Source organism: Protopterus annectens, chromosome 5.part1, assembly GCF_019279795.1.
Source record: "Protopterus annectens isolate FY-2018-M chromosome 5.part1, PAN1.0, whole genome shotgun sequence".
NCBI lineage: Eukaryota > Metazoa > Chordata > Ceratodontiformes > Protopteridae > Protopterus > Protopterus annectens.
In genome coordinates this window covers 763,616,691-763,631,295 of record NC_056736.1, presented here as the reverse complement: position 1 = coordinate 763,631,295, position 14,605 = coordinate 763,616,691, and the positions used below count along the sequence as shown (strand labels likewise).

Genomic DNA, 14,605 nt, shown 5'->3' with positions numbered 1-14,605 from the left:
CTAGGGTACACAGTAAACGAAAAGAAATCAAAACTAGTGCCCTCTCAAGAGATAATATTCCTGGGTGCAAGCTTAAATACAACTGCCCAGATGGCTTATCTCATGCCAGACAAACAAAGGCAACTAACACATTACTTTCAAATGATGGCAACAAAGACCCAGCTCCCTGCAAGAAAAATTCTGCAGGCCCTGGGTTTCATGGCTTCTTGCATTCTACTAATTCCATATGCCAAACTGCATATGAGGAAACTACAATGGTATCTAAAAAGTGTTTGGACTTAGCATTGTCACAGCCTAGAGACAATCATAACCTTGATTCCCTGCCAACAACAGGAGTTTCGATGGTGGTCCCAGGCCTGTCACCACAACAAGGGGCAGCCTTTCACCTTACCTACTGCCAGGCAGACAATAACAACTGATGCATCGGATTATGCCTGGGGAGCACATATGGCAGGAAAATGTATTCAGGGCGCGTGGACCAAGGAACAAATGCATTTTCACATCAATCAAAAAGAGATGCTAGCTGTACAGAATGCCCTAACAACCTTCAAGGACCTAATACATCCAGGACAATTATTAATAAAGACAGACAGTACCACAGTTATGTGATACATAAACAAGCAAGGGGGCACACATTCCTACCCCCTATGCAGACAAGCCATGACTTTGTGGAACACAGCACTGACCTACCAGGTACATCTGCAAGCACAATTCCTGCCAGGAACAAAGAATACACTGGCAGACGAACTAAGCAGAAATCTCATGGATCCTCACGAATAGAAGCTAAATCCACAAGTGTTCAACATGATAACAAGGGAGTGGGGATGCCCAGACATAGATCTCTTTGCCTCCCCTCACAATTGTCAATTACAGAAATTTTGCACAAGGACTTGGCACTCTCAAGCATGGAAAGTGGTTGCACTATCTTTCTGCTGGAAAAACCTGACAGTCTATGCCTTCCCTCCGATGCCTCTTCTCACCAAGGTGCTTCTAAAAGTCAGACAAGAGAAACCAAAAATGATCCTGATTGCACCAGACTGGCCACGCCAGCACTGGTACCCGATCCTAAAGATTTTGTCCCAAGGCCCACCTTGGCCTCTACCTCAAATCCCTCAACTTCTAACACAGCAAAACAATCAGATTCTGCACAGTCAACTCAGAACCTTAAACCTAACAGCATGGTAGATAAGGTAGCCACTCAGACTGCACCTCTCTCTAAAGCTGTTATGGATGTAATTTTGGAAGCCAGGAGACCTAGCACTAGGAAATCTTATGCAGAAAAATGGAAGAGATTATGTGCTTGGAACCAGGCACAAGAGCTCGACCCTCTGGTACCTAATATGTCTCAGATTTTGCAATACCTGACTGAGATGTTGGACAAAGGCCTATCTTTTTCATCTATTAAAATCCATGCCTCTGCCATTTCAGCTCATTACAACACGGATCCTCCTATTTTCTCACATCCTCTACTACGACAGTACCTCAGAGGGGCAAAGAATATAAGACCCCCTAGGAGAGCAGCAGTACCTACTTGGGACCTCAATTTTGTTTTAGAAAAACTTAACACTGCCTCCATTTGAACCAGCCAGCTCAGCTGATCTAAAATTCTTGTCATGGAAAACTGCTTTGCTCCTAGCAATAACTTCAGCAAGAAGAGTTTCAGAGTTACAGGCATTGATGGCTGTGGAACCTTTCCTCATTTTTCACCAGGACAGGGTTTCTCTAAGGACGAACCCAACATTTATGCCAAAAGTGGTCTCCAATGTGGCCTTAAACCAAACTATTCATTTGCCTACTTTCTACCCAAATCTCCAAAATAAAGGGGGAAAAACTTCTGCACTCTTTGGATATACACAGACAACTACGATTTTACTTGGACAAAACAAAAGCTTTCAGAAAAACTGAGCAACTCTTTGTAGCATATGCTACAGGATCACAAGGAAAACCTATTACAAAGCAGACAATCTCCAAATGGATAGGGCACTGCATCCGCTTCTGTTATGCACAACATGGCAAATCTGTGCCTAAGGGCATTAGGCCTCATTCTACCAGAGCAGCAGCCACTTCGGCAGCTTTCCTTAGAGGGGTACCAACCAAAGACATTTTAGAAGCTGCAACCTGGAGCTCAGTGCACACTTTTACCAAGCACTACCACCTACCGCTCTACTCCAAATCCAGAGCAGGCTTTGCTACTGCAGTTCTGCAGGGCTTGTTAGCCTCGCCAAATCCAGTCTAGACCCAACCACCCTACCTCAGCTTTGGGATTCTACCCAAGTGTAATGACTGCAACAGTGAAACACGATGAACATAGTACAGTTGTGTACCTACCATAAATGTAGATGTTCGAGTGTCTTCACTGTTGCAGTCCTGGTTACCCACCCACCTCCCCCTCTTTGCTGGGAGTATTCTGTACTTCTCAACTCTATACAACCTATGCGGTGTATTTGCTTTTAGAAGAAGGAAATGTTTATAGTAATATATGCATGGTTGTTTGGCATATTTTTATCTTTACAGCCTTCATATCTGGGGGGCCCCTGACATCTGGGGCAAGAAAAACTGAAGAAAATGACGTCGGTTGCAACTTTTATACCCCAGGCGCACTGACGTCAGGGAAGAGGCGACAGCAACCGACGCCGGAACAAGACTTTGGAACTCGGGCTGACTACGGGTCGCCTGCCAGCAGGATAACCCAAGTGTAATGACTGCAACAGTGAAGACACTCGAACATCTACATTTATGGTAGGTACACAACTGTACTTTCCATGTTTGTTGTCCTTGATCTCGCCTTCCTTCTTGCGACCCTCCGTCATGGAGGATCGAGAGGAATCCCATGTTTTTATTGGTTATACTGGCTGGGTTTCCTTTATACCATACCTTATGGTTAGTCTTGGTCTACTCATGTTACTCTTGCGGAGGGGTTACACCTTTATATGTAGGTGTCATCCGATATGTAAAATAGAATATATTTCTTGTCTATTTGTATGGTCTAGTACTGGGTTATCACAAACGAGATCTGGTTAACTACAGCTAGGCATGCTGGGATAGGGTCTAGCCTCGAGCCAGTAAAAGCTCTTGAGCTATAGTATACGGCCGAGTTGGAGTTGAGGATCGGCTCCGAAACCAAACAGCAAGAAGGAAGGCAAGATCAAGGACAACAAACATGGAACGTTATCTTTTTCATTAGTACAACATATCCTTGAAAAACATTACCTAGACAAAGAAACTTTGGGCTGCCTGGAAGAAGTGACAGAGGAAGTGCAAAAATATAAAGAACAAAACTCAAGAGATTTTTGAGAAGTGTAAATAAGAAATATGGACATGGAGGAAAGGAAAAAGAAACCTAATATGCTAACAAAAGAAAGTCATATGGACCAAAGGATTATTTCTTGCTAAATAAAGCCATTATGGATAATTGTAAAAAAAGGGAATAATCTAAGTATGGCATGGATAGATTACAAAAAAAGCATTTGACAGCATCTCACATTCATGCGTAAAGGAGTGCTTACAGCTTTATATGATACAAGGAAGTTGGGCAGGAAGGATGATGCTACAGTACGAATAAAAGATGATTGACTTTAATAATCGGCTTAGTTTCTGGTGTCATTCTAAGGGGGTGCAGTATTTGTCAGCTTGGAAGGAGATGGTCAACAGAACACACTGCTTTGCCAGGGATGGTCTGCACCCCGCCCCTCTAGGCTTTCAAATATTAGTTAAAACATTGCCCCCCCCCCCAGTGCTTTTTTAGGCAACATAGCAAATCAAACCAAGAAAATCTAAAGGTATTACTGCTCAATGCTAGGAGTCTAAACAAAAAAACTCCACTCCCTAGGAGTGCTGTTTACCCTAGAGAATGCTGATGTCTGTGTGGTCACTGTGACATGGTTTAAAGCCATGGAGAGCACACCAACAGTGCAAGGTTATAATGCCTTCCACACATTTAGACCAGCTACTACACAGACAGGGACTAAAGGTGAAGGTGTCTGTATTTACAAAAAAGTAAATATACCATAAGGCTGGTCAAACAGGACAATGCACTTGAGCTGCTCCATGTTCAAATCACCATAAGCAAAATCCAATATCACTTCCTTGTCAGCTATAGGTTCCTCTGTATGACCCAGGAAACCCATACTATGTATTTAAATTTATTAGAAACACTAACCATCCAACCCAATACCATATTCATGGGCGACTTTAATTACCTCACTATTAACTGGGAATCCTATACGACACGAAATGTACAGGCACAGAGATTCCTGGGTTTTGTAAACACAAACTGTCAGAACCGGATAGTCAGTACACCAACCAGGGGTGCAGCCATACTGGATCTGGTCTTTACTAATAATGGGAGGGTGCTGCACACCCCCTACTCTAATGTCTTCCCTGGTAAGGTAAGGTCAGACCACAAAATGGTCTCCTTTGAAGTAAAACTAAAACCTGGACCCCCAGCTAATCTGGAATATTCAGGAACTACTCTAAGGCTAACCTCCTGCTATGAAGTGATGACTTGTTAAAATTTCAAGCCCCCATAAACCCTGAGAACACTGCTGCCTATGCAGAACCTTTCACAGAAACCTTGTACAAGCATTTTAATAGCTGTACCCACCAGGAAGGAATGCAGAACTAACTCAAAAACAGGCCGCCCTGGTGGAATCTTCAAATCAGTCGGCTATATAACAGAAGGAAGAAGATAGTGGTAAAAATTAGGAGGTGCGGCCCCCAGCAGGATAAGGCAGTCTCATCAAACTAAACAGATATCTTACAGCACCAATAAACTCTACCAAAGACAACTTTGACATGAATCTGGCCTCACAAGGCATTCTTTACTTATGTCCACAACCTTGAAGGCAATACACAGTTGTGTGCAGAGCTAATTGTAAATGGACCCACCTATACTGAGCCAGAAGGTGTAGCAAACCTACTGGCTGATAGATTCAGCTCCAGCTTTACCTCTCTGTCCCCCTCAACCTTCCCTCAGGAAAAGACATCTAATACAACACCCCCTGCTATCACTAGGGAACAGGTCCTTAATGCTTCCTCTAAGACCAAGACCACTACATCATTGGGCCCAGACAGTATCCCAGTATGCCTTCTAAATAGCATGAAACATGACCTATCAGAGCCTCTGGAATTGCTATTTAACTATAGCCTCCAAACAGGCTTCGTGCCACATGAATGGAGAACAACAACAATCATCCCTCTGCACAAAGATGGGCCATCTACACTTCCTGGAAACTACAGAACCATAAGTCTCACTAGTCTTGTATGTAAAGCCATGGAAAGAATTATCATGGAAATGATCACTAGTGATATAGTAAACCTCCAGACACTGGACCTAACCTAGTTTGGTTTCGTCAAGGGTAGATCATGCCTACACAACCTGGTGGACTTCTTTGAGAAGGTCACCAAAGTAATGGATGAGGGCAAAATGGTTCACACTGCTTACCTTGATCTGGCCAAGGCATTTGACACAATACCCCACTCGGGCATTGTTGACAAACTCAGGAGGTTAGGTACAAACCCATATGTCACCCGGTGGATAGCCAACTGGGTCACAGACAGGACCCAGGAAGTTAGAATTGGGACGTTCACCTCTACAAAGAGACCAGTCACAACTGGAGTTCATCAGGGATCAGTCCTTGGACTGCTTCTTTTTTTGGCATTTACTTCTTTCAAGTCAAGGCCAATGTCAGTCGTCCCTGGCTGACTAATTTACAGGTGATTGCAAATTAGGAGCTGTCATTGAATCCTACACTGACACAAATGTTCTCCAGGAGGGGCTGACACAAACAAACAACTGGTGTCAGAGCCATGGACTAAAACTATGCCAAGAAATGCATAATAGTGTCCTTCGGGAATTCATTCACCCCTGGTAACTACCATATTGACAACACACCAATTAGACCTGACCCAGTAGTCAGTGACTTATGGACACACACAGATAGTAATCTAGCATTTGATCATCACATGTCTATAGTAGTGAGGAAATCCGTCTATGTTGCACAACTTATAAACAAAGGTATGGCATCTAAGTCAAAGGAAGTCATTGTTCCACTGTATTCAGCATTCATCAGACCTGTCATTGAGTACACTGCCCCCTTTGGTATGTGCCTAACCAGGCATATCCAACAACTGGAATGTCCACAGAGGTTCCTCACTAAAAGAATACAGGGCAAAAGTAATATATTATGTGCAGACCACCTCAAGGCTCTAACCATGTATTCTGTCTCCTACAGGCTTTTGAGGGGAGATCTATGTCTGACATACAGGGCATTGTCAAACCCCACTCTGATGGACCTCCTGCTTATCCGCAAAACAAACAGCACCAGAATTACCCGTTCTAAAGACTTAAACCTTGCCTGTGATATAAATAGGACCTGCTTGAGAGATGGGTATGTATCCCAGAGATTACCCTATCTCTGGAACAGGCTCCCCATCCATGTGAAGCAGAGTTCCTCCTTAACCCAGTTCAAGTGCAATCTGGACAATTGGATGGGGAAACAGGAAATGCATCCCTGGTTTGGCACCTATATCTCTAATGGACACAGGCAGCCTGTAAATGGTTCATCTCCCAGGCCTTAGCTTGTAAATGTTTAATCTCCCAAGCCCCTGCTTTTTATCAAGGGTATCAGAACTTGTCATAGATTTGGGCAACATGGCTAGGCTTAAAAAGGTCCTTGTGGTCATTAGCCTAGTAAACACCTATGAACCTATGCATTCTGCATTTATCAGTTACATTGCTGTGACCATGAAACAGTGGCAAACCACTTTGTAGTTAAGTCTTAATAAAGGGTAAATTACTATCCCAGGGATGTAAATTTGGTGAGAGTTATTTAAAAATTATTCTTTGCTGTTTTCGTAACAGACTGGGTCTTTGTTGCAATTTGGCTCCCAGAAAACAAACTTGCTTAAAGTTTTCTTATCTGCTTTATGTGGATGACTACAAGTTGAAAGCACAACTGCAGGTGGTTAAAACTTTCCCAGATGATATAGGAATGGCATTTGGTCTTGATAAATGTGCAAAAGCAATGTTTAAAGCAGAAAAGTTGTAATACCAAGGAAATATCAATCTAGGACAAGAGTGTGATATAAAAGAACTTGAGCAGGAAGGAGTGTATACGTATTTGGGAATTGATGAAGGATTGGCAATAAATCCTGAAAAAATGTGAAAAAAACGGTAAGGAATACTTCATAAGACTAAAACTAATATTGAAAAAAACAGTCTTGACATCTAGGAATAAAAGCCAGTCTATAAACCAATTTGCTTTTCTTGTTTTAACTTGGTTTTAATGTAATTAACTAGCCCCAAAAGGTATTGGATCAGCTGGGCAGAAAAACAAGAAAAATGTTTCCCACTTATCAAATAAGATGTAAAAAAAAATGAGTGTATACCAAGATTATATATTCCTGGCTTTGATGGAGGTATGGGCCTCTTTGAAATTGATTGCATGTATAGATCCGCAGTCGTGGGACTGCATACATATCTGCTGAGCACATTAGAGCCAAGCATAGTGAAACTTTTAAAACTAAAAGGAAGGGAGGTCTAAGATGACCTTTCTGCGTAGTTTAGCAGAACCATTCAGGTGGCAAACAGTAATGGAAATCAAACCAGAAGTAGACAAAAATCAAACCGCACCCGAGTTCCAAAAACAAAAAACAAACAGCACCCGAGTTCCAAAAACAAAAAACAAACAGCACCCGAGTTCCAAAAACAAAAAACAAACAGCACCCGAGTTCCAAAAACAAAAAACAAACAGCACCTGAGTTCCAAAAACAAAAATCAAACCGCACCCGAGTTCCAAAAACAAAAAACAAACAGCACCCGAGTTCCAAAAAAAAAAAACAAAGACTATAAGGGACAGGATCAAATGAGAAGGAAAGAAATGTGGAAAAGCCATGAATATTGTGGCAAGTATAGAGATCTCCTGGAACAATCTTATGTTTTTCAGGATTTGATGCAGGAATGGTTAAGGAGAGGCGAGTTGAAACCAAAGGACAAAGGGTTAGTAATGGCCGCCCAAGACAATGGACTATGTATATGTTGGTTTATAAAGTCCTATTGAACATGTGGGTGAAACAGACAAATGTAGGTTTTGTAAAAAGAAAAAAAAAAAAAAATTGAACATCTTCTTGCTGGCTGTGATGCAGTCATGGCAGTGGGCTGTACACTGAAAGGTACAGTAATATGGAAAGATTATTGTAGTGGAGGATGTGCAAGCACTAACTAAATACAGAAGCAGCTGAGAAACATTGGAAACCTGAACCACAAAGCATTATAGAGAATGATGAAGTGTATATCACATGGGATCACCCGTTACAAACAGTTCAAAAAAGAGATGAAATAAAACCAAATGTAGAGTCCATGAAAAAACGACAAAAGTAGCATTGATCATCGAAATTGCTAGACCTAGCGATTACAGTGTCTCACATACAGAGATATCCAAAGATATAAAATATCAGGATTTCCAGTTAGAAACGAGAGCAGTGTGGAAGAAAGATACCCCAACAGTTCAGATAATGGTAGGAACAACAGGGCTCATAAAAAGAATTTACATTCATATGCTACCAATACATGTAAGTCTGTATGAGGTGCAGAAGGAGTCTGATCTAGGCACATTGCTGGTGCTACGAAGAGCACTTTTGCTGTCATCAAAGATTGAAACAGTACTAGTTTTGTGAACTTAAATCATACCATTACTTAGGACTTGGGTCCATTCCTGTCTTGGTATTAGAAACCCAAAAGACTTTGGAGACATTAAACCCTGATGTCACCCTTGCGAACTGTAGAAGGAGGCAGTTGTGGGTATACATTGTGGGTGCTGATGAGCACTCTTGGCTAATGGTAAAGACTGAAACAATACTAATTCATGAACTCTAATGGTACCATGACCTTGGAATTGGGCCCATTCCCATCACGGAAAGCCAAAATATTTGGAGAAATTAAAAAAAGAGTGAGTTTTCCATTTCTCCTTTTTTCTGCTTCCCACTGTATGAGAATTCTGTATGTAGATAATCTGTTTGTAACATGTCATAATATTAGCAAAACTTTAAATTGCTTAGTGTTACAAAAGGTGAGTTGTAAGCTGTAACTTTTGTCTCAACACTGGATGTTTGTCTTCTCACAAGCACACTTTTCCTGTGGACCTTTCAGGCTCCTATAACTGAGGAGAGCATGTGACGGTGCCGATTTATGTGGGAGTCTTCTGCTACCTACCCTTTACAGGAGGAGTGAAAGTACTCTTGGTCTTTTTTGAGGAAGTCTGGCTTGACCAATAAGAAAATGAGATGTGAAACCCACTTGTTAATAATTTCTGATGTAGACCTCTTCTCAAAGATGTATTGTTGTGGTAAGTGACTTACACAGCTGTATTTTTTGTGGCTGTGAAGCAACAAAAACATGTATTAATCTGTGAGCTGATCGTTTTCAGTCTTCTAGTCCTTGATTTTGGCTTCATGATTTGCTGTTCTCTTTAATGATAACTATGTTGTCTTGTTGATGCAGAAGTCCATGAACTCGCCTTCATTTTTTTCATGGTCTGGTCTCTTAGTCACATGTTTCTGACCTGTAGACTTTGGTGTATGACACAGAAAAATACAGTAAGTCCAGAGGTACAGTAGCTTTTGCTTTCTAATTTCCTTAAATTCCACGATTATAAAACTGCTCCATATCTGTAAATTCTTATATTTGCTGTACATTTCTAATGTAATCATACAACTGATTATGGCCTTCTTTAGATTTGATTTTGTGTTTGCTGTTGGATTAGTCTCCATAATTGTGTATATATGTGCATGGGGCTTACTTGTAATTACTTTTTTCTCTTGGGCTTCATTCTGAATCTATGAATTATTCCAGATCACCTGTTATTCACTTATTTTTTTTTTCAATATTCTGAAATTTCTGATCCATGGTTCCACTCGGAGATTATGGTGTAAGAACTGTGCTTGTTTTTTATGATGCTAAGTTTTTGCAGTTGATGTATTAGTTGTTGATACAGAATTACTGCAGAGAGATCACATGCATGTAATTGGTGGGATTATTGCAAATTATACAATGATTGGCAATTAATATTCAAAAACAGTCCAACCAGCGTGCCCGTTGTAAATCCGAGAATATACTAACAGAAAAAGGCCCTGTCACCCAGACTTTTTCCATTAGTATATCTCATGATTTTTTTTTTACTCTGCAGAGGTAGCAACGGAGGAAGGAAGATCTCCGTTGCTTTTTTTTTTTAATATCTTGCTATGTTATGCGAGTTGAAGAACTCGTATAACATAGCGAGATATCTTTTAAAAAAAAAAAAAGAGATCTTCTTTTCAAAGGAGAAAGGAACATCTCCGTTACTTTTTGTAAGATGTCTCGCGGTGTAATACAAGTAGAAGAACTCGTATAACATATCAAGATATCTTAAAAAAAGCAACGGAGATCTTCCTTTCTCCATTGCTACCTCAGCATAGCACTGATGTACTGCGTAAGGTTGGGAACACAAGTCCCTTACTCATGCACAATACATCAGAAATGCCCCAGGATGCCGAAAACTGTGGAAGTGCAGCATGGAGGCATTATACGATGGCATTATTTAAAAAAAGTAAGTATTTTTTTTATTAAATAATGCCATTGTATAATAGCAATAACCCACGGGGGCAATGCTGGATTTACCCACGGTTGGCTTTGCTAGATCACTCGGGCTTCGCCGTCATGACCAAACCACACCAACCATGGGTAAATCCAGCATTACCCACACCCAGCCATGTGTTATTGCTTAATTAATAGGTTTCTTGACTGAGTTTATAGCTTCTTCTTCAAGCTCAAGCTCAGTTTGCTATTATCTAGTATCAGCATCAGATTTGTTTTTGAAAATGGTTAGTGAACTAATATTTCTGAGGTACATTACAATGTGTGTTACTTGTTTCACTTCATTACATTCAAACATCAGAGGTGAAATTTGTCATAAGAAAATTTCTAACTATCAAAAATAAGCAGTTAGCTGCCAGCCAACCGAATAAACACTCCGTTACAGAAATATTAATAAGTAAAAATAAAAACTGAAGTAGGAACGGAGTGAAACAGGTAGTCTCCTGAAGTTAAAATATGTATTTATTCACAGATGATGAGCGCTTTCGCTTACAAAGCTTCTTCAGATCAATTTCAGCAATTAAACAGCACAGGGGTACTGAGTGGTTACTTTTGCAGGAAGGGAGCCCGTCTGTAAAAGCAGCTGGCTTTCACTCTAGCTTGTAAGAGTTACGTGTGTGCGTGTGTGCATGTGTGTGTGCGTGTGTGCGTGTGTGCGTGTGTGTGTGTGTGTGTGTGTGTGTGTGTGTTTGTGTGTGTGTACACGCGCAAGATTTTTTTTTTTTCACTCGATGATAGTCAGATATGAAAGTGACCACTGCAATCATTTAATTGTAAACCATTGACCTATTTTGTCAGAGGCACTGAATATGTGTGTGAAGAGAGGGGAGAAATGCTATGAAGAAAAAAAAAAATCATTGCATATTTTTATTGTGGACAATTTATGTATTTTTCTCATAGCCATAGGAGGTGTACTGTATCAAAACAGAGATTCTACTTAGAGTGTGTGTGTGTGTGTGTGTGTGTGTGTGTGTGTGTGTGTGTGTGTGTGTGTGTGTGTGTGTGTGTGTGTGTAAGATACAGGCTGTGTCTTGGCTTTCAGATACGTTCCTTTGCTGTTATTATTTATTTATGTATTTATTTATTTATTTATTTTATTTTACATTTGTTGACCAGGATAGTCCGACTGGATACATGTCCATTTTTAGCAGAGGCCCGGGGAGAAAAGCTCCAAAGGAACATATACAATCATTACAATGTCCTATAGAACAGGAGTAATCATAACATAATACAAATATTTACAGTCTAGTTAAATTTATACAAATGTACCACATTTTATAGTCCAGTTAAATTTCACAGTAAACATACTGCAAATGTGTTTAGATTCAGTTCACAATGGATCATCTCCAAGATGTGAGTGTACAACCTGCTTAGTGTAAAATCAATGATTTCAGGTTACATGGAACAGATATGCTAACCTACAGATGTGATCCCACATGTTTTTACTTAAATGTAATAACTTCATAGATATACAGTCTTGTGGGGGGGGGGGGGTATAATGCATGGCTGAAAAAAGTATTTTGTGTACTGTGATCTTACATAGAAAAAAAGTTGAAATACAATACTTTCACCACTATTTCTTTCACTTGATCACAGTACAGCATCAGCATTGTACTCAATCATTGTGCAACAAATGTAATAAGGTTCAGGCTTATTCCATTTTTGGGGAGTTAGGATTTGGGAGGTTACAGCAATAGGAGACTTTTTGCAGACTTTTTAGTCTCATTTTTACAACAAATGTACATATCTAATATCCTTATCATTCTTACTCACTTATGGGTTATGGATCTGATCCATGGATCCAACTCAGCTGCATACTTCAGACTTTGGATCCAACTCTTGAGCTCCTCCCTCTACCCATAATGCCCTACTCCATCCCTATTGCCTCAGATCTCATTTGCCGCCATTGTGGTTAGATGCAGGTTCCGCACTCAAGCTATTGTAAGAGTATTTAGTACTTTTCCTAAAACCTTAAAAACCTTCTAAATTTAAAATAACTTCACCTTTTTTCCTTTATTCCTCCCCCTTAATTTTCACTGGCACTAGGGATATTTTTCTTTTTCCTTTTTCTCTGCTATTTTAATACCATCATTGATATTTCTATCTTTACCATTATTGGTAATAACCTTGTTTCTTTCTAATGTTTATTTAAAAAAAAATCTTGTCTTTTCTATCATTGTAAAGCCATACAGACGTTGATCATGCACATACATAGGAAATAATTAACACATGAAAGCCATACAGACGTTGATCATGCACGTACATAGGAGGTAAATAACACATGAAAGCCATACAGAAGCTGATCATGCACGTATATAGTAAATAAGTTACACATGAAAGCCATACAGACGTTGATCATGCACGTACATAGGAAGTAAATAACACATGAAAGCCATACAGACGCTGATCATGCACGTATATAGTAAATAAGTAACACATGAAAGCCATACAGACATTGATCATGCACGTACATAGGCAGTAAATAACACATGAAAGCCATACAGACATTGATCATGCACGTACATAGGAAATAAATAACACATGAAAGCCGACAGACGTTTATCATGCACGTACATAGGAAATAAATAACACATGAAAGCCATACAGACGTTGATCATGCACATACATAGGAAATAAATAACACATGAAAGCCATACAGACATTGATCATGCACATACATAGGAAATAACACATGAAAGCCTACAGACGTTGATCATGCACGTATATAGGAAATAAATAACACATGAAAGCCATACAGACATTGATCATGCACGTGCATAGGAAATAAATAACACATGAAAGCCATACAGACATTGATCATGCACGTGCATAGGAAATAAATAACACACGAAAGCCATACAGACGTTGATCATGCACGTACATAGGAAATAAATAACACACGAAAGCTATACAGACATTGATCATGCACGTACATAGGAAATAAATAACACACGAAAGCTATACAGACATTGATCATGCACGTACATAGGAAATAAATAACACATGAAAGCCATACAGACGTTGATCATGCACGTATATAGGAAATAACACATGAAAGCCATACAGACGTTGATCATGCACGTATATAGGAAATAAATAACACATGAAAGCCATACAGACATTGATCATGCACGTACATAGGAAATAACACATGAAATGCTACAGACGTTGATCATGCACGTATATAGGAAATAAATAACACATGAAAGCCATACAGACATTGATCATGCACGTACATAGGAAATAAATAACACACGAAAGCCATACAGACGTTGATCATGCACGTACATAGGAAATAAATAACACATGAAAGCCATACAGACGTTGATCATGCACATACATAGGAAATAACACATGAAAGCCTACAGACGTTGATCATGCACGTATATAGGAAATAAATAACACATGAAAGCCATACAGACGCTGATCATGCACATATATAGGAAATAAATAACACATGAAAGCCATACAGACATTGATCATGCACGTACATAGGAAATAACGCATGAAAGCCTACAGACATTGATCATGCACGTACATAGGAAATAAATAACACACGGAAGCCATACAGACGTTGATCATGCACGTACGTAGGAAATAAATAACACACGAAAGCCATACAGACGCTGATCATGCACGTATATAGGAAATAAATAACGCATGAAAGCCATACAGACATTGATCATGCACGTACATAGGAAATAACGCATGAAAGCCTACAGACATTGATCATGCACGTACATAGGAAATAAATAACACACGGAAGCCATACAGACGTTGATCATGCACGTGCATAGGAAATAAATAACACACGAAAGCCATACAGACGTTGATCATGCACGTACATAGGAAATAAATAACACATGAAAGCCATACAGACGTTGATCATGCACGTATATAGGAAATAAATAACACATGAAAGCTATACAGACATTGATCATGCACGTGCATAGGAAATAAATAACACATGAAAGC

At 39.8% G+C, this 14,605-nt stretch overlaps 1 protein-coding gene across 2 annotated transcripts in view; it reads left to right on the top strand.

Annotated features, from left to right (window-relative positions):
- The window catches only part of PGAP2 (post-GPI attachment to proteins 2), a 336,523-nt gene that overhangs the window by 142,187 nt on the left and 179,731 nt on the right, over positions 1-14,605 (top strand). The window contains exon 4 of one of the 2 annotated variants that reach the window (XM_044073404.1): positions 9,500-9,594. In XM_044073404.1, the coding sequence (XP_043929339.1) occupies positions 9,500-9,594 (95 nt within the window). Of the gene's footprint in view, positions 1-9,499; positions 9,607-14,605 lie in introns of both variants that reach the window. The other variant, XM_044073403.1, reaches the window with a different exon arrangement.